This window comes from Hemicordylus capensis, chromosome 2 (assembly GCF_027244095.1).
Source record: "Hemicordylus capensis ecotype Gifberg chromosome 2, rHemCap1.1.pri, whole genome shotgun sequence".
NCBI classification, from domain to species: domain Eukaryota; kingdom Metazoa; phylum Chordata; class Lepidosauria; order Squamata; family Cordylidae; genus Hemicordylus; species Hemicordylus capensis.
The window spans coordinates 236284197-236304934 of NC_069658.1; the positions used below are offsets into that span (position 1 = coordinate 236284197).

At 49.2% G+C, this 20738-nt stretch overlaps 1 protein-coding gene across 5 annotated transcripts in view; it reads left to right on the top strand.

Moving 5' to 3' along the window:
* Positions 1-20402, top strand: part of LOC128341947 (zinc finger protein 420-like) — a 41356-nt gene extending 20954 nt beyond the window's left edge. For 3 of the 5 annotated variants that reach the window (XM_053288626.1, XM_053288628.1, XM_053288629.1), the window contains 2 exons: positions 8360-8486; positions 16359-20402. In XM_053288626.1, the coding sequence (XP_053144601.1) occupies positions 8360-8486; positions 16359-19558 (3327 nt within the window). In that variant the 3' untranslated portion in view covers positions 19559-20402. Of the gene's footprint in view, positions 1-1216; positions 2524-2711; positions 2842-4337; positions 4346-5077; positions 5704-6985; positions 7125-7588; positions 7675-8359; positions 8487-16358 lie in introns of those variants that run through there. The other 2 variants (XM_053288625.1, XM_053288630.1) reach the window with 2 other exon arrangements.
* Positions 20403-20738: the final 336 nt, after the last annotated feature.

Consider the following 20738-nt stretch of genomic DNA (forward strand, 5'->3'; position numbering starts at 1 on the left):
ATCTTCTGGAGAGGTCCGGTTATAGTTGCCACTGGCTGGTTTGGTGGCGACCTAGTTCTGGGCTTTCTCTGTGGCTGCCCCAGGGCTTTGGAATATGCTCCCTGCTGAAATAAGAGGAACTCCTTCTCTGTTTGTTTTCAGGAAGAACCTCAAGACTCTCCTGTTTTCTCAGGCTGTTTATTACAATTAATTTTAATCATTTTAAAAACTTTTTAAAATCACAATTTTGTTCTCTAGTTTTTATTTTGTTATGCATTTTAATCTGTGACTTTTAAATATTTTAAGTTTGGTAAACCTAACCACCAGAGATGTACATATCAGGCAGTATAAAAATATTATGAAACAAATAAATCAATTAAGCCAGTGAGTATGGATTCTGTAATTTTGAGAGTGTGTGTCTTCTGTCCACAGGTTCTCCCACTGATGAGGCGACTAGGGCAATGAAAGGACCTGCCTTTTACCCTCCTCTCCACCCCCTCCCACCCCCTCTGGCCAACTCCCCTCCAGGTAGCAGGAGAAGTGGAAAGGTGCAGGGTCCCTGCAGCTGCCTGCCGCTTCCCTGCACTGCTCACACTGTCTCCGGAGCCCCTCTGCTTCTGCTGGGGTCAGGTGTTTCCTGGGCTGGAGAGTGCATATGCGCCGTGATGGAGACACCGGGTGCATGTGCAGCTTCCTTCCCAGCAGGGTCCTGGCCCTGACAGAAGCAGAGGGGCTCGGGACCCAGGGCGAGTGGGGTTGGGAGGGGCTGCCCCTGCAGTAGCCTGCTGAACCCACTACTCCTGCCTGCTCCTCAGAGCTTCTTGGCTTCTCCTGCTTCCATTGGGCCTGTGAGGCGGGTGGCCAATGGTGGTGGCCACAGCCTTGAGGCTGAGAAAAACATGTTGCATTGCAAAGTGCACTACAAGCACTGTTTTTTGTTGTAAAGCAGAAGGTGAAATAAAATGATAGTCTTGCAGAAGTGAGATTTGGTCCAGAAAATACATTCTGCACCCGGGTTTCTACCGAGCCCCAACTGAAATGAAGCCCACCTTAGGAGCAGGAGGCTGCTATAGCTAGAGGACCTGCTTTCATTCAAGTCTGCTCCCTTCTGTGAGGGGGATTGAAGCACTAAGGCAATGGGTGCCGGTGCCGGCCTCTTGGAAGCAGCAGGGGAGCAGGCTAGGGGTGGGGAGGGCTGAGAGCTAGCAAGGGAGGGGACTGGGGAGGGAACTGGCTTTGTTAACTACAGGCCCCACATTCTTGGTGATGGGGAAAGCACTCTGTGCATGCCCAGAGCCCCTCTTGCCATTTGTGTATGTGAATTCAAGAATCAATGCCCTGAAAATTTACCTTGGCCCCCAGCACACCCAGTCACAGTGGGATTCACCCCAGGGGGGCACTGGAGTTGTGCATAGCAACTCCAGGAAACCAGTCTCCTCTTATAAGCCAGGATGTTTGCAGCATCTTCTTCGTCCTGTTGACCACGCCCAGCATGACCAAAACAATAAGGGTGGCCACCTCCTTGGCTAGCTAGCGAGAAGCAGACTGGTGGTAGGAATGAGACTTGTGTTGAGTGTGGTTGTTGTGCTCGGAGCAATATTTCTATCTATCTATTTATGTATTTATTTAGCAAACTTATTGACACCTGTCCTCCTTAAGACTTGAGGCAGTTTACATAAATAAATTAAAATAACCACGAAGACAACCGAAGGGGGAGTAGAGAGAAAAAGAACCCCCCACCCCCTTAACACACACACACACACACACGTTAAGAACTACAAGCCTGGCAAAACAGCTTAGAAACATAGGAAGCTGCCAAGTACTGGTTCATATTGGTCCAGGAGTTGCGAAGTTGGGGTGTGTGTGTGGAGGGGGGGGGCACCAACAGGGACACCCGCACAGAATGCTGGGTGATCCCATCAGCCCCCTGGAAAGGAGGCTCCAAGCAGCACAGTGTGGGTCAGAGGAAGGGAGGGAGGAGATGCTGGGGCGGCTCGCAAGGCCTCGAGGTCCAGGCTCCCCATTGATCCCGGGGCCCCACTGCGGACGGGCTTCTCCCTCCTGCAGTTGGGCCAGGCGTGGCTCTGCCGCCCAACTGCGGAGGCGGGAAGGTCCGAGGGCAGCCAGGGCTGGAGACTGGCTGGGGCGCCTCCTCTCCCCTCCCGCCCTCCGCCCGCCTCCCTCTCACCTGCTCTCCATTCCCCCCCCCAAAGGGCCCCCCCCCACAGATGCCCGCAACCTCCGAGGCTCCCCGCAAAGGAGGAGGGGCGTGGCAGGGAGTGACGTCATGCAACCCCTTTCCCAGCCGTGGCCGCCCAAAGAACCTGCCCTCGACTCCGCCCCCCGCTTCTCTCCCCTGCCTGAGAAGATCCCCCTTCAGTGATTCCTCCCCTCGGCCTGGAGGACCGCTGGGCAAGAGGAAAGAGTCGAGCCCGGTGAGACGCAAGGCTGGCCCTGCAAGCAGCAGCAGGAGCTTCCCGTCCCGTCTGGCTTTTCTAATTCTCGCAAGCAGCAGCAGCAGCAGCTTCTTGGGAGAAGAATCCGGTGAGTGCCAAGAAGGGGGGATCTGGGGTGCAAGGGACGCCCCCCCCACCTCCCGGGACCCGCCAGGGAATGCAAGGCCAGGCAGGGAGGGGAGGCGGCCTCGGGAGGAGAGAGGCCACTCAGTTGGAAGGGCTGCCGCTCAGTGACAGCCATCTGACAGAGCTCCTGCTTCAATCCCTGACTGGCAGCCTCTCCATGTCGCAGCCGGCCTGGGAAAGACAATTCATCAGGAGCTGGACGGAGTGTGTGGCTCTTTCTCCTGGTGATCTTTCGCCTGGTGGCAAGAAGAGCTCCGCTTGGCCTGCCGAAAGCTCAGTGGTAAACATTGATTGACTGATTGGTTTGTTGATTGATTAAGTGCCATCAAGTCGGTGTAGACTCCTGGCGACCACATCATAGATATGATATAGAAAAACGGCGGTTCTTGTCTGGGTGGTGTAAAACACCAATCAACACACCCAACCAGAGGAAAGGCATAAAGGTTTATTTCTGCAGAAAGTAAGGCTATTGGGGTCGAACCCAAATCGAGAGCCCAGTCTTTTGTTTGTTACAAGCATTTATTCCCCAACATTAGCATCTTCCCCCAGCCCCCACCGCCATTTGATACTTGAGAGAGGAGAGCTAGTCTTGTGGTAGCAAGCATGACTTGTCCCCTAAGCTAAGCAGGGTCCACCCTGGATGCATATGAATGGGAGACTTGATGTGCGAGCACTGCAAGATATTTCCCTCCGGGATGGAGTTCCCTGAGATCCCTCCCTGGCTTCTCCAAGATAGGGCTGAGACTAAGAGATTTCTGCCTGCAGCCTTGGAGAAGCCACTGCCAGTCATTGTTGACAATACTGAGCAAGATGGACCTATGGTCTGACTCAGTATATGACAGCTTCCTATGTTCCTATATTCCTAGATAACGCATTGATGGGCCAGTAGAGAAGATCCAGGCCCAACTGGCATTTATGACCCTGTTCCTGTCTTTTGTTTATCCTTTGTATAATTCTAACACCAACTTGTTACATTTGAATTACATCCGAGATGGCCTCTTGGCTCATCCCTTATCTTCAAGGCCGAAGGCCTTGTTCTTTGTTATTAGAAGTGTGAAGAACTACATACATTCAAGAATGCAGAGCAGGGGCCCCTGCAGGTCTTGGAAAGTTGAAACCTCTAGCTAACAAGAATACTTCTATCTAAAGTTAAAATGGAGTTAAAAACAAAATGGAGTCACTTTGGTTCACATGTCAGATAGAGCTCCCCTGGATGATCTGTCTTCAACTTGGCCTTTAAGGTCTCTCAGTGGTGTATTTATTGCTGTCCTATTTGAGTCCCTCCACCTTGCTGCTGGTCATCCTCTTCTTCTCTTTCCTTCAACTTTTCCCAGCATTATGGACTTCTCAAGGGAGCTGGGTCTTAGAATCATATAGAATCATACTGTTTCCAAAGTATGATAGTTTGAGCCTGGTCATTTGTGCATTGGGTACATCCAGATTCTAGATGTACATGGTATCCTCAAAAGATTGCTCCAGCACTAAAGTTCAAAAGCATCCATGCTTTTTCTGTCTTGCTTCTTCATAATCCAGCTTTAGCATCCATAGAGTGTTGAGGGAAAAACCATTGTCTGAAAGATTCTAATCTTTGAAGGTATAGACACGTCACAACATGTAAATATCCTTTCCAAGGCCTTCATTGCAACCCGTGGTAAACACAGTAGAGGTGAACATAGTCTTAAGGCTGAGAGGTATTACTCTGAAATTCTAGTCGATGGGCTAGGCTATTAAAGGTAATAGTGTGCCATCAAGTCGATTTGGACTCTGGGCGCCCAGAGAGCCCTGTGGTTTTCTTTGGTAGAATACAGGAGGGGTTTACCATTGCTTCCTCGCACGCAGTGTGAGATGATACCTTTCCGCATCTTCCTATATCGCTGCTGCCTGATATAGTACCAGCGGGGATTCGAACTGGCAACCTTCTGCTTGTTAGTCAAGCATTTCGATGTTCCTAATAACCCCTGGAGAAGCCCTACCAGAGAAGAAGCTTAACCTAGCCCTGAGCCTGGAAGGTATTAGCCCAGAATTGTGGTAAGTGGGCTAAGCTATCCCCATGTTGGGCACTGAAAAATATGAGGGTGATCAAAATTTGTGCTGAGAAATAGTGATGTAAAAGTCTGCAGTGTACTGACCTTAGAAACGCTTCCATTGTCCCTGCCCACCACTAGGAATCCATACTGCTGGGCGTGATGGACCAGTCATCTCACTCAGGATAAGACACTGTTTGAAATCCATAAGTAGGAGAATCCTGCATCTCAGCAAGCATGAAAAGCGGATTGTACAGAAAGGGTCTTGACTGTAAAATGATGGAGAAAGGGACACTCCATGTGTGGCTATGAACCAAATACTAAACTGTGGGAGCTTTTGAATTATACAGAACCCTTTCTCCAGCCTAACTGAATTTAAAAAATCTTAAACAAAAGTAGGGACTGTTCCTGAATAGGAGTTAGATGAAACGGTGTTTTTCTTTGATATTCTCCGATTCTTCATGGTTTTTTTCTTCTTCCCCACTTTCTCAGGGAGAAGCTGGAGTCTGAATGTCAATGATATGCTTGTCTGGGAATGACAATTACTTTCAGAAGCACCAGCAAACTTGCCTTGGCCTTGTGTGGCTAAGAGGTGGATTCATCACATTCTTCTTGCCCTGGGAGGCAAAGTAGCATTAGAGGAAGAAGAGCTTTGGGGTGTGTTGGGAGCTTAAGCTGAGCTTAGAGAGACCATGGATGTGCCAAGCCCAGCAAAGAGTGGATCAGGGAAGGGGACAGAAAAAGGCCCTCCAGCTACCCAGTCTGGCAATAATAAGGGATTCTGGGAAAGAACTGTGCAGAAGATCCTGGGAGGAGACAGCAGCAGCTCAGATATCCAGGTCAGGAGATTCAGACAGTTCGTCTACCAGGAAGTTGAAGGGCCCCGAGAGGTTTGCAGCCGACTCCACCACCTTTGCCAGCAGTGGCTGGAGCCAGAGAGACACACCAAAGCTCAGATGCTGGACCTGGTGATCCTGGAGCAGTTCCTGAGCATCCTGCCCCCGGAGATGGAGAGCTGGGTGAGAGAATGCGGAGCGGAGACCAGTTCCCAGGCGGTGGCCCTGGCAGAAGGTTTCCTCCTGAGCCAGGCAGAGGAGAAGAAGCAGGAAGAGCAGCAGGTGAGAGAGCATTTCATCCAGGTCGTTTCAAGGGGCTGGAAGTGTGTTGGATACTGTCCTCATGAGTTCTGTCACTTGCCCAGTTTTGTGCAGAAATGATCTGAACTCTGATCTCCCTAGGGAAGGTGCTCTTCCCACAGCAGCCCCCTCCCTAAGGGGAATATCTGACAGTGCTCACATGCAGTCTCCCATTTAAATACAAACCAAGGTGGACCCTGCTTAGCCATGGATGCAGTTCATGCTTGCTACAACAAGACCAGCTCCCCTCCCATTCTTCCCTCTTTAGTCCCTTCTAATATCAGTGTTAGGTTACTATTCCAATCAAGTGGTTGTTACATACTTTCCTGCAAATGACTGGTTTCCTTGTGGGTTACCATAGGGCCCACTGGGTAAAAAATGATCTTAGGGGATCCAGATTCAGAGACTACTGCAAGAGAAACATGACTCTGTTATCAGGGTCGTTCTGCTACAATAGGAACATAGTAAGCTGCCATATACTGAGCTATAATCTCTCTCAGCCCTATTTTGGAGAAGCCAGGGAGGGAACTTGAAACCTTCTTGCTCTTCCAAGAGCAGCCCCATCCCCTGCGGGGAATATCTTACAGTGCTCATACTTCTAGTCTCCCTTTCATACGCAAACTGGGCGGACCCTGCTTAGCTAAGGGGACAAGTTATGTTTGCTACCACAAGACCAGCTTTGTATACGATTTTTCAACAAAAGTGCTCCAAGTGGGATACATAAATATGTACGAAGTTGGTTCTGTGACCCAGAATGGCTCACAGTTTTGAAAAAGAAACAGAAGGAGCCACTGGAGGATACAGTGCTGGACCTGGACTGGAAGAGCATCTGCAGGCTTGCATGCAGAAGGTTCCAGGTTCCCTTCCTGGCATCTCCAAGACAGGGCTCAGGGAGATTCCTCCCTGGAACCTTGAGAAGTTGCTGCCAGTCTGTGTAGACAATACTGTTCTAGATGGTCCAATTGGATGACTCGCTGTGAGGCAGCTTCCTCTGTTCCTATGTCAGTCCTCTCCTGCTAAATATCAGAGAATCACTTTTTAAAGGCACTGCTGTGCTCAGTCATCAGGCGTCATCCTCTCTCTCCAAAGCTCTCCTGCTGTCTTCTAGAGGGCCTTCTGGGAAGTGAAGCTCCAACTAGGAGAGGTTGTTCCCAGGGATGGCTGCTCTTTGAAATGGCTGCCCAAAGGGTATTGGAATTGGAACAGAGGCGAGGAAATGCCTTTTTAACACTGCCCCCCCTACTGCTGCCTTCTCCTGTTTCAGACAGACGGGATGTTAGCCCAAGCAGACCCTGAGCTCCAAGATTCCGAGACAGCTTCGTTGGTGACCCGGAAGAAGATGCTGTTTGGAGGGATTATGCAGGAGAGTGACGAAGGCCCCATTGCGATCGATAAGGATAAAGGTAGAGTGTACTGTTGAGTCAATGTCGACTCCTGACAGCCCTGTGGTTGTCTTTGGTAGAATACAGGAGGGGTTGACCATGGCCTCCTCCCGCACAGTACAAGATGATGTCTTTCAGCATCTTCCTATCTCACAGCTGCCCAATAGAGGTGTTTCCCATTGTCTGGGGACTCGAACCGTCAACCTCATGCTTGCTAGTCCAGTCATTTCCCGATGCGCCTTTGGCTTGGGTAAGGATGCATGGGGTGTATTTCGACTTGGCTCTCCTCTCTTGAGAAACTCCAGGGCTGCCGATGGGTTCCCCTTGAGCCTGTGTGTTGGAGATGCGTCTCTTGAGCCTCCTGAGTAGAGTTCCAACGCAAAGCTTTGCATGGAGCCCTGAAGTGACAGGAAGACAGACTGATTTCACTACTGCCACTTCCATGGAAAATGCCCTTCAAGCCCAAACTCTCTTCCCACTTCTAGGCAGTGAAATGACGCTGGTGACTCCTCCTGGACCTTCTCCTTTTGGTGGTGGAGTGAAATCTGTTGCTGTGCTCTCACCAGATCAGGTAGGAGAAAAATCCCTGGCAGGGTGGGGAGAGAAGCAGCCCTCACCTCTCTCTGGACCCCACTGAGCTTCAGTCAAAGGGGCTCCCTTCTGACTCTGAAAGCCACAGAGGAAATGTTGGGTCCTCCAGGAGAACCTTGAGCCTCCCCCTTTCTGGCATTACTGATGGAGATACAGTGAGGTGGTTCTCAGGACCAACCCTTCCTGGGTGAGGCAGTGCTAGCCCAGGAAAAGCTGGTGGTGAGAAGCACTGCGATGACTCCCAATCCCGGTGATCCTCTTCCAGGTAGCCCACCATGGAAACCCCAGCTAAAAGTGAGGTAGGAGGTCACGTGCACACTTCCCCCCTCACTGCCCGGTTGTATGTCCCATTGGGGCTCTACAAATGGCCGCCAGGAGTGGTGTACCATAGAGCCCTGACTGCTGAGCGGCCAGGGAGAGGAGCCCTTCTGCTTTGTAGGAGGCTACCTTTCCACTGCCCACACAGGGCATTATGGGATGAGGGAGGACTTCCTCCTTCCAATCCCATCTCAGGCAGCTAAAGCAGTGTCACTCCAGTGAGCATGTGACTGGTGGCACCGTGGCCCAACTCCACTTGTGGTGGGGAAGATAAGTCGATCCTGCCTCCCCCCTCAGCTCTCCCCAGCTTCATGTGACCAACCTTCACGTTTTATTGCTCTTTTCAGGAGTCTGTGAGCTTGGAGGAGGTGGCTGTGTGTTTCTCCGAGGAGGAGGCGGCTCTGCTGGATCCAGGCCAAAGGGCTCTGCACAGGGAAGTCCTGGAGGAGATTTCTGGGCATCTGGCCTTTCTGGGTAAGCCTCCCTCCTTGCCTCGGCTGATGGTTGTATGAACGTAGAAATGTCTGATCTTGTCAGTCTGTAGCAAAGCACTCTGGGGATGACTGTGGCTGGACAGTGTTCCTTAGATATTCTTATTTGAATAATAGTTGGTTGCAATAAGAGCCCAGAAGACCACATTCCTGAAAGTTTCAATCAAATGGCAAAACCTTTACAACCTCCTCTTCCAAGCTGGCCCGACTGTGAGCTCCCTTCAGCCTCGTGAACCTGTTGCCACTACACTGGGTGGTGTCGGACATGGGGATTGGAGACTGCCTCCTGGTGTGGTCTAAGAGGGCGCTTTCCTCAGGGTTGGGGTTTCCTTGTCTGCACTGGGGCTGAGAGGGATACACCCTATAGATCTGTGATCGCTGGAATTCTAAAAACGACCTGCTTTCTTTCTATCTGAAGGAAAAAATTCCGTTCCTACAGTTGAGCTCACCTCCTGGCTGGAATAAGGTCTGGAGGAGAACTGGCCTTGTGTTCGCAAGCATGCCTTGTCCCCTGGACTAAAGAGGGTCCGCCCTGGGTTGCCTTTGAGTGGTGGCACTCCCTGTGAGCACTCTCAGATTCCTCTTTGGGGATGGGGCTTCTCTGGGGAGAGCAGCTTTCATGCAGAAAGACACAGATTCCCTCCCTGGCAGCATCTCCAAGAGAGGTCTAAGAGAGAGTCCTGCCTGCCACTCTGGAGAAGCTGTTGCCAATCTGTGTGGACGATAGTAAGCTAGATGGACCCATGGCCTGACTCAGTATAAGGCAGCTTCCTATGTCCCTATGAAAGGGAGGGTGCATTTCTGGAGGAAGGAGAGGGATCAACAGGAGTTGCTAGGCTGTGTGGTGGGCATCTTTCTCTAGCAGATCCTCCTGGTGGTTCTCGGCTGGTGTAGGAGGGCACCCAACACGGGATTACATCCCCCCACACGCTTCAGAAGGCAGGAAGGGCGGATGTGCATGTGGGTGTATCTCCTACTTCTTGCCTTTGCTCCACACTCACTTTAGCTCACTTTTACTTTCACGTTTTTCCTTGTTGTTTCACTGGTGCTGCTCTTCTATTTTGCTATTCCTCTAGTCCCTTTTCTTCTTGCCATTTTCTATGTGCTTTTTTCTTTTTTTAAAGAATTTTTTTTTAAAAAAAATTCTCCAGCCTCATTTCTCTCTCCCTTTATTCTCTTCTTATATTGTACCTGGTCTCCTCTCTTTCTTTCTGCCCTCCTGCTGCTGACCCTCTGGCCGATGGCTGCAAAGAAGAATATCGCCCTGTTGGCATTTAGAGGGAGCTCGGCGTGGCAAAGGCTCTTCCCGCCGAAACAGCAGTAGAGCGCGAAAAGCACTGCCAAGATGGCGGCGGTACAGGGGAGCCTTGCTGGCACCATAAGGCCACAGCGGCTTTCCCCTCAGCCCGAGAACCAGTCCAATGTTCACAGCAGGGAGGCTGGACACGGTTCTCGCCACCGGCTCTCCCCATCGGCAGCACTGAAGAGGCAGCATAAGAAGCGCATGTGCGTTGAGAGGGCCCACTTGCTGGGCGCTCTGAGAGGCCACGATGTCTTGCCCAACGGCACAAAAAAAGGAGCTGCTTCTGTTATGAACAGTCCACCTATCAGAACCAGAGGTATCAACTCAGAAGAATGTGAAATATAGGCCCGGAATACAGGCCTGTGTCTGATTTCGTTTTTATATCAAGAAATGAAATCACACCTAACCTGTTGAACTGCCTGCTCTCCCTGCTCTGAAGGGAGGAGGGAATCCAGCATTGTGTTGTTAATGGATATGCAAGCAAACACAATGAAGCCAGGTCTGAATGCTGAATGCTACAATCCATATTCAAAATGCATCTGACTCACTATGTCTATGGAAGAGTCTGCCAGGGGGCTGATTCCCCCCCCGCTTCCTGCTACAAGAAGTCAGTGTTAAATGCTTGTATTTGTTCTCCATGGAAGTTCAACATAGCCAAATGGATACAGAGATAATGCTTGTAGACTTTAATTCTCACCTCACTAATGCTACAAGTCTCACACACATGTATGTTCCTTTAAATATTCTCTTGTTTTCAGTTACAAGCAAAACACTGGATAAAGGTACATAATGGAATGACTGACCTCAGATGAGACCAATTCCACAATTCCATTACTAACTCTGAATTTTAACACCTTCTGGGGACCAGACTGCCAAGATGTAATTTGCAGCATCTTAGATGCAGATTTCCCCACCCCTCCCTTCCTGAGCGCACGCAGTTTACAGAAGATGAAATCCAAAGATATCTCTGGACTAGCTGATATCCTGAATAATTAAGATCTTGTTCAGAAGGTGGCAGGAAGTTGACACCTTTTTGGACATACAGGAAAAGAGGAGAATTTTGAATAGATCCTATTCAAGGATCAAAGAGAAAATCACTATAAGAATGAGGCTTTTTGAGACAGAGAGTTAGCATTCTTGTGCCTACAACAAGATCTGCTCACACGCTTTCCCAGAGTTTGCTGCACAGCTGCGGGGCTAAGCAGGAACTCTGCCCGTGCTCAGAGGCTATGACTCTCACTGTGCAGTGAGAAGTCAAGGCTCCCCAGCCATGGAGCTCTCAGCTATGATCTGAAGCAACTGCACAACTCCTGTCTCCGCCAGCACCTCACTGCTTCAGCTGAAGTGATTCGTCTCTCTCCAGCCTCTGATCCTGGTAATATGCTGCTCGGAATCCCCTCATCCCTTCCTCTTTTACTGCTCCCTTCTCTGCCCCCCCCTTTCTTCCCTTCTACTAATCTCCCCAAAACCATGCCAGCTCCTCCTTTCTTTTCTGCCTATATCTGAAATGTATTAGAATCTAGGAAAATTTAACTACACACACACAATTTAGTTAGGCACACTGTGAATATGGGTACTGGTTAAATACTGTTGCTAATATTGATAGAGGGTTCTGCTTTCTGCTTTGCTAGACTATGTTGTTAGTCTTTATACTCAATAAAGCCCATTGAATCCTTCTGAGTAGTTTGATCTCCTTTCCTTCATCGCTTCCAGATCATACATGGTCATCAATATAAAAGAACTTGATCCAGACCTGTTTTATATACTAGCTAATGAGCATGTTTAGTATATGGATCAGGCCTGGTCTGTAACACTTTGGAGGCCGCTTCACCACCCCTTCTCTCACCGGCGGCTGAGTGCCTGGATGGCAAAGCCGCGGGCGGGCCGCAGCCATCAAAGCCATCTTCCAGGCCCCTCGGGCTCGGAGGAGGAGGAGTCAGCGGAGACAGAGAGGGCAGACAGGGAGCAAACTGCCGGATTGCCCAGGGAGCCCTGCGAGTCAGTCAACGGTTAGGCCTGGGCCCCCCCAGGAGGAGGGGCAGGGAAGAGGAACACCTATCCCCGACTGAATCCACCCCGCCATCGTCCCGTCCCCTCATGAATAGTGTACCCACGGGGGAGAGCGGGCATATGCCAGATCCAGCTACTTTGAAGGGCTAAATCCAAGAGGCAGTCCAGAAATCGTTGGCTGCTGCTGTGAGGGGGCAGAAGGGGGCCAGATGTCGAAAGCGGGCTGTGGACTATTCTTCATCCTCGGATTCCCAGGATAAGTCCCCACCCAGAAAGCGGGTAAAGGGTCCAGTCTCTTAAGCATACCCTTTCAAGAGTTAAGGGTCAGCATTCTTCAGAGGACTCTGGGGAGGACTCCCCTGATTTATTGCAACTGTGGACTCGGTTATGGGGGATCAGGACTTGGGTTCGTCCTCGTGTGAGGAGGGCCAATTGCCTGATGAGCCAGGGGCTAGTGCTTATAATCAGAGACTCTCCCTAATGGAGGACGTTCAACCCCTCATTAACCAGTCAATAGTGGCCTTGGGTCTAAAACCAGCTCCCCCGGAAGAGAGTACCCCGATTTCCAAGGGTTTTCTGGTTCTACTGAAATCCAAGTTTCCCTTAACTAGAGCGGTGATACCAGAGGGCTTCACTAACGCGATTAAGGAGGAATGGTCATCTATCTCTACCTCCAAGCGTACCTCATCATTGGCCAGTAAGCTCTATAATTTTGAAGAAGAGGCATTAAATCTGCTGAAGGTTCCCCTTATAGATGCGTCCTTTGGTGCCCTCCTCAGTGGCATGGTCGTCCTGAAAGATGGAGATTCTATGTTTAAGGACCCGGCACACAAAAAAGTGGAGGCCGCTCTTCAAAGGGCCCATGATTATTCTACAATGGCTATTAGAGGGGACACCACAGCCTCCTTGGTCTCTACGGCTTTGGTGCTTTGGATTGATGAGTTGCTCAATGACCCCCCTGTGGATCTGGACAGGTGGAGACGTAAACTTCTCCGTTTGAAAAGGGCAGCTGCTTTTTCTGCAGATGCCATTCTTGACAGTGTCCGTTTCTCAGCCCAGGCGGCTGATGCGGGGGTGTTAGCCAGACGCAACATCTGGCTGAAATACTGGAAAGTGGTTAACACCTCCAGATCGAGCTGTGCCCTATGTGGGGTGAAAGCTCTTCGGGGATGATGCCCTGAAGGAGGTCCTTGTTGAAACTAAGGATAAGAGGAAGGCATTACCATTTGCCCCTCGGAAGGAAGAAAAGGGCTTCCCACTTAGATCTTCGCAGCCATTCAGGGCATTCAGGCCACAATACCTTCAGAGGGAGTCTTTCAGAGCAGGGATTCTCAGCGTTCGGTCCCCAGATGTTATTGGACTTCAACTCCCATAATTCCCAAGCAAAGGCCACTGGGGCTGGGGGTTATGGGAGCTGAAGTCCAATAACATCTGGGGACCCAATGTTGAGAATCCCTGTTTCAGAGCATTCGAGCCCCAGTGGAACAGGTCAAGAGGTCAGGGCAGGCAGTCCTTCTCCTCTCAGAAGCGCTAGTCTTTTGGTTCTAAGTCAAGGAGCCCCAAGCAGCAGTCCTAACAACCAGGGCGATAAGGTGGGAGCCCGCCTGTTGGACTTCCGGCCGTCTGGAAAGAATCTATTTCAGACAGGTGGGTTCTTTCCCTAGTAAAACAAGGTTACAGAGTGGAGCTCTCCAGCCCCAATGGAAACAAGTTCCTCCTCACGCCAAGATCAAGGAATATCGGAAAGCACAAAGGACTGCTCCTAGCCATCCATCGGTTAGACATAGGGGCCATAGAGGACGTTCCTCAAATTCAGAGGGGCATGGGGGTCTACTCTGTGATCCTTCTGGTGCCAAAGAAGGAAAATTTGGCGAGAGCTGTCCTGAATCTGCGCCCCATCAACAGATTTGTAATCAAAAGAGGTTCAGGATGGAGACCTGCACATCCCCATTCATCTGTGCACCTACTTCTCTTTTGTTACATAGCAAGGAACATAGAAAGCTGCCATATACTGATTCAGCCCATAGGTCCCTCTAGCTCAGTATTGTCTACACAGACTAGCAGCGGCCTTTCCAAGGTTGCAAGCAGGAATCTCTCTCTGCCCTGTCTTGGAGATGCCAGGAAGGAACCTGGAACCTAGATGCTCTTCTCAGAGCGGCTCTATCCCCTAGGGGGAATAGCTTACAGTGCTCACACTTCTAGTTTCCCTTTATGCAACCAGGGTGGACCCTGCTTAGCTAAGGGGACAAGTCATGCTCGCTACCACAAGACCAGCTCTCTCCCTTAGACCAGCTCTCTTCCCTTTGGAAGAGAGGCATTATCAATACCGGGCATTACCATTCGGTCTCTCGTCGGCTCCCTGTGTTTTTACAAAGGTGCGGAGTCCCCTAGTCAAATATTCTTTGTACAGAAGGAATTCACCTGTATTGCTATCTAGACGATCTGTTCATTCGAGCGAGTTTGGCAGCAGCAGTACGCTCAGCCCTGTCCAGGACAAAATCAGTTTTGTGTGCTCATGGCTTCCTGATAAATGTAGGAAAGAGTCACTTGACACCTACATTCCGCCTTTGTCACCTGGGCGAACCTCGGTCTGCAGACCTTACCTATCACAGGACAGGATGGAAGTCCTTTCAGCTCGGGCTCATGCGGTCACTGCAGGGTTGTCAGGCAGATTACACAGCCTTACAAGACTTCTGAGGCTTATGGTGGTGGCCATGGATTCGGTCCCCTGGGCGAGATGTCATCTGCACCAGTTGCGATGGGCCCTTTCTATCCTACCAACACAGAATCGCTCTCCAGCGTGACAAAAGGCCCCCAATATTGAATCCTCTTGGGAGTCAATTGCCTGGTGGACCTATCAAGGGAGCCTCAAAAAGGGGAATCTGTTTGTGCAGCTGGAGAGGCTCTTAGTGACACCGATGCCAGCATCTGGGGCTGGGGAGGGGGCGTGCACTGCTTGAACAAATCTGCACAGGGTCAGTGGATGGAGGAGGAGGTTCCTCACAGTATCAATTGGTTGGAGCTGCGGGCTGTCTTCCTGGCTCTAAAAGCGTCCCTCCCGCTAGTAAAAGGGGAAAATGTGCTGGTGCGCACAGACAACACATCTATGAAGGCGAACATAAACAGGGAGGGACAAGGTCCAGGTCTCTTCACCTTCTCACTGTTGGGTCCCCAGATGTTATTGGACTTCAACTCCCATAATCCTTAACCAAAGGCCACTGGGACTGGGGATTATGGGAGTTGAAGTCCAATAACATCTGGGGACACAACGTTGAGAATCCCTGTGTTAGGGCATGCATCAAGGCGCCTTATGGAGCTCAGAACCTTCCAGTACCTGGTCAAGTCACGGCTCACTCTACGAAGTCTGTGGCCACTTCAGCGGCCTTGTCATTGCCAGCTTCACTCAAGGAGATCTGCAAAGCAGTGACCTTTTCATCCCCGTTCGCCTTCTCCAGGCATGACAAGCTGGATGAACATGTATCTGCCAGAGCGGCGTTCGGTCACAGGGTCCTGCAATGGGTCCTTCCGGGTCAATAGATCCAGCCTGGGCTTGTTCCCTCCTGTAGTTGGTGCTGTGGTATCTCTCACATTGGCTGACCTCCTACACCAGCCGAGAAAGGTACATTGGTACTCACCGTGAAGGCGTCTTCTGCCTGGTGTAGAGGAGGTCACCCAAGGCCCACCCAGGTGGTTGGTATGCTGGATCTGCTCACTGAGGAGGGGGGCTTCCTTAGTCTCTCTCTACTGTGTTGTTATTTCTCGCAATGTTCTGTTGGTTTGTTACTATTTTTTCGTCTTCTGAAGCTAGAGCTGTTTTAGGCACTGAGGAGATCCGCCCACATGCACTGGGTTAAGGATCTTCAAGTATTACTACTTCCTGCCTTCTGGAGTATGTGGGGGGATGTAATCCAATGTTGGGTGACGTCTTCTACATCAGCCAGGAGAAACCTCCACAGTGAGTACTAATGTACCTTTCTCCCCAGGAGATTTTTTCCTCCGGCTGAATGTCACCCACTTGAAAGATCTGACAGGGGAGATAGATGGCCAGGGAATAAATGAAGTGATTCTATCTCCCGAGTAGAGCTTTTCCTCAAACTGAATGTCACCCACTTGAAAGATCTGACGGTGGAGATGGCCAAGGAATCGCTCATTCTATCCACAGGGTGAGGGAGAGGTTTCAGCAGTCAAAAGAAGGGTGTCCAAATGGTGGAAAACGCATCTTGTGGAGCAAGAGGCTGCCAGTCGATACCAATCACTAGAAGGGGGGGGGCAAAGTGGGCCCTCCAACTGCTCTGGAACTACAACTCCCATCATCCCCAGACAGAGTAAATGGCGGCTGTGGGTTATGGGAGTTGTAGTTCAGCAAATGCTGGAGGGCCCACTTTGCCCACCCCTGCAATGGAGGCCTTTTTCTTCTAGCAGGAGCTGCCTTTCCACTGCCTCTTTGGCACACTTGTCTCTTGTCACAGCAGACAGCTGGGCTTGCTTCTTGAGGTGAGACTCTGTTGCTCCCTCACCCTGTTCCTCTCTTTATTGCTGCAGGTGATTGGAGGGAGGGAGAGAAACCGGCCGATGGAGCGAGAAGGAGAACCGAAGGGAGCCAGACGTGGAGGCAGACTAGTCCTTCTGAAGGGCCAGACTTGAATTCCATCCCAATCCCAGGAGAATGCCACAAGGGAAGCAGCAGGAATAAGATCCCTCAGGATGTAGAAACCTTGACTAGTCAGCCGCATCTGAGCAGACATCCCACAATCGGTAAGAAGTCATATCTTACTGGCCATCAAAGAATCCACACAGGAGAGAAGCCATTTAAATGCTCAGAATGTGGAAAGAGCTTCAGGCAGAAGGGAACGCTTATTTCCCATCAAAGAGTCCACACAGGAGAGAAACCATATACCTGCTCAGAGTGTGAAAAGAGCTTCAGTCACAAGGCAACGCTTACTAACCATCAAAGAATCCATACAGGGGAGAAACCATATACCTGCTCAGACTGTGGAAAGAGCTTCAGGAAGAAGGGAAAGCTTAATTCACATCAAATAGTCCACACAGGGGAGAAACCATATACCTGCTCAGAGTGTGGAAAGCGGTTCAATCAGAAGTCAAATCTTAATAACCATCAAAGAATCCACACAGGAGAGAAACCACATACCTGCTCAGAGTGTGGAAAGAGCTTCAGCTGGAAGGCAGTGCTTACTAAACATCAAAGAGTACACACAGGAGAGAAACCATATTCCTGCTCAGAGTGTGGAAAGCAGTTCAGACAGAAGTCACAGCTTACTAACCATCAAAGTAACCACACAGGAGAGAAACCACATAGCTGCTCAGAGTGTGGAAAGCGGTTCAGTCAGAAGGCAAAGCTTACTACTCATCAAAGAATCCACACAGGGGAGAAACCACATACCTGCTCAGAGTGTGGGAAGAGCTTCATTTGGAAGGCAATGCTTACTTACCATCAAAGAATCCACACAGGAGAAAAACCATATACTTGCTCAGAATGTGGAAAGCGGTTCATTCGGAAGTCACAGCTTACTGTCCATCAAAGAATGCATACAGGGGAGAAACTATATACCTGCTCAGAGTGTGAAAGGCAGTTCAGTCGGAAGTCATATCTTACTGACCATCAAAGAATCCACACAGGGGAGAAACCATATACCTGCTCGGAGTGTGGAAAGTGGTTCATTCGGAAGTCACAGCTTACTGACCATCAAAGAATCCACACAGGGGAGAAACCATATACCTGCTCAGAGTGTGGAAAGCGCTTCAGCAATAATGCAACACTCAGGTATCATAAGAAAGCCCACACTGGAGATATACCATATACCTGCACAGAGTGTGGAAAGAGCTTCAGCCATAAGTCAGGATTTACTTCCCATCAAAGAGTCCACACAGGAGAAAAACCATATTCCTGCTCAGAGTGTGGAAAGAGCTTCAATCATAAGACAACACTTACTTACCACCAGAGAGTCCACACAGGAGACAAGCCATATACCTGCTCCGAGTGTGGAAAGAGCTTTAGTCAAAATCTACAACTTACATTGCATCAAAGAAATCACACAACAAGGAAACCATATGCCTGCTCAGAGTGTGGAAAGAGCTTTAATCAGAAGTCAGGACTTACTGTCCATCAAAGAGTCCACACAGGAGAGAAACCATATACCTGCTCAGAGTGTGGAAAGACCTTCGGTTGTAAGTCAGGACTTGTTAAACATCAAAAAGTCCACACAGGAGAGAAACCATATACCTGCTCAGAGTGTGGAAAGAGCTTCAGTCACAAGGCAACGCTTACTAACCATCAAAGAATCCATACAGGGGAGAAACCATATACCTGCTCAGACTGTGGAAAGAGCTTCAGGAAGAAGGGAAAGCTTAATTCACATCAAATAGTCCACACAGGGGAGAAACCATATACCTGCTCAGAGTGTGGAAAGCGGTTCAATCAGAAGTCAAATCTTAATAACCATCAAAGAATCCACACAGGAGAGAAACCACATACCTGCTCAGAGTGTGGAAAGAGCTTCAGCTGGAAGGCAGTGCTTACTAAACATCAAAGAGTACACACAGGAGAGAAACCATATTCCTGCTCAGAGTGTGGAAAGCAGTTCAGACAGAAGTCACAGCTTACTAACCATCAAAGTAACCACACAGGAGAGAAACCACATAGCTGCTCAGAGTGTGGAAAGCGGTTCAGTCAGAAGGCAAAGCTTACTACTCATCAAAGAATCCACACAGGGGAGAAACCACATACCTGCTCAGAGTGTGGGAAGAGCTTCATTTGGAAGGCAATGCTTACTTACCATCAAAGAATCCACACAGGAGAAAAACCATATACTTGCTCAGAATGTGGAAAGCGGTTCATTCGGAAGTCACAGCTTACTGTCCATCAAAGAATGCATACAGGGGAGAAACTATATACCTGCTCAGAGTGTGAAAGGCAGTTCAGTCGGAAGTCATATCTTACTGACCATCAAAGAATCCACACAGGGGAGAAACCATATACCTGCTCGGAGTGTGGAAAGTGGTTCATTCGGAAGTCACAGCTTACTGACCATCAAAGAATCCACACAGGGGAGAAACCATATACCTGCTCAGAGTGTGGAAAGCGCTTCAGCAATAATGCAACACTCAGGTATCATAAGAAAGCCCACACTGGAGATATACCATATACCTGCACAGAGTGTGGAAAGAGCTTCAGCCATAAGTCAGGATTTACTTCCCATCAAAGAGTCCACACAGGAGAAAAACCATATTCCTGCTCAGAGTGTGGAAAGAGCTTCAATCATAAGACAACACTTACTTACCACCAGAGAGTCCACACAGGAGACAAGCCATATACCTGCTCCGAGTGTGGAAAGAGCTTTAGTCAAAATCTACAACTTACATTGCATCAAAGAAATCACACAACAAGGAAACCATATGCCTGCTCAGAGTGTGGAAAGAGCTTTAATCAGAAGTCAGGACTTACTGTCCATCAAAGAGTCCACACAGGAGAGAAACCATATACCTGCTCAGAGTGTGGAAAGACCTTCGGTTGTAAGTCAGGACTTGTTAAACATCAAAAAGTCCACACAGGAGAGAAACCATATACCTGCTCAGAGTGTGGAAAGAGCTTCAGTCATAAGTCAGGGCTTGTTGTCCATCAAAGAGTCCACACAGGAGAGAAACCATATACCTGCTCAGAGTGTGGAAAGTGCTTTAGTCAAAATGTAAACCTTACATTTCATCAAAGAATCCACACAGTTTAGAGGCCTTTTAAATGCCTTTAAATGTGGAAAATGTTTTACTCAAGTTGTCGGGCTTACTGTCCATCACCGAATCTTCACAGGAGAGAAACCATATACCTGGTTAAGAAAGTGGAAAGAGCTTAAGTTGGAGCAAAAATCTCAAATTGCCTCCAAGATTCCACAAAGGGGAAAAGTGGAGTGGCTGTTCCCAGACATTCAAAGTCTCAACAGAATGTGGGAACCAACACTGTAGACCCCTTTTCAACAAAGGAATGTTACTGCCGTGTTGGACACACTGAGATGGGAGTGGGGAGTTAGAAGGATTTCTTTGGACAGATTTGTGTGATGAAGGCCAGAGGCATGAGATGTCCCATTCCTTCTACTTTCGGTGTGTACTTTTTGATTGGGCTAATTGGGCTGTTCTTGCTAGCTTGGAAACTAACTAGAACGGGGGGTGGATTTTTTTCTTGAATTGGACTTGTACACCTAGGCAAATACAGGCACTGTGTTCACTCCATTTGACAGTCCCACTCTTTGTGGGCTTTTAATGCTTTGATTTTGAACCTTTTGCAAATATCATTATTATTATTATTTCCATTTTATATCCCGCCCAGAGCGGTACACTACATACTTAGGTTTCTCTTCACAACAACCCTGTGAAGTAGATTAGGCTGAGAGAGAAGTGAATGGCCCAGAGTCACCCAGCTAGTATCATGGCTGAATGGGGATCTGAACTCGAGTCTCCCCGGTCCTAGTCCAGCACTCTAACCACTACACCACGCTGGCTTATTAATTATTATTATTATTATTCTATTGCTTTGTAGAATCCTTGTTGTATCTAATAAAGACTTTGTTAGAAGCCCAATGGAAAGGAGCCTGTGAGCTTATTTCTATTCAAACAATATCCGTGTATTAATGGTGGGTGTTTGTTTCATGCTTGAAGAGACCTTGACCAGGAGAACTCAAAAGTTCCTGGCAGTTGCACCTTTTACATGGAAGAGGCTCATCTTGATGCTGTAAAGCCAGTGAGTCAGGTCTGTGAGTCTGAGTGTGTGTGTTTTCCAGCCACAGGTTGTCCCATTGAAGAACCGACAAGGGCAATCTTTTAATTGATTTTACTTGATTTTTACCCTCCTCTCGCAGGCTGTTCTTGCTAGCTTGGAAACGAACTAGAGCGGGGGGTGGATTTTTTTCTTGAATT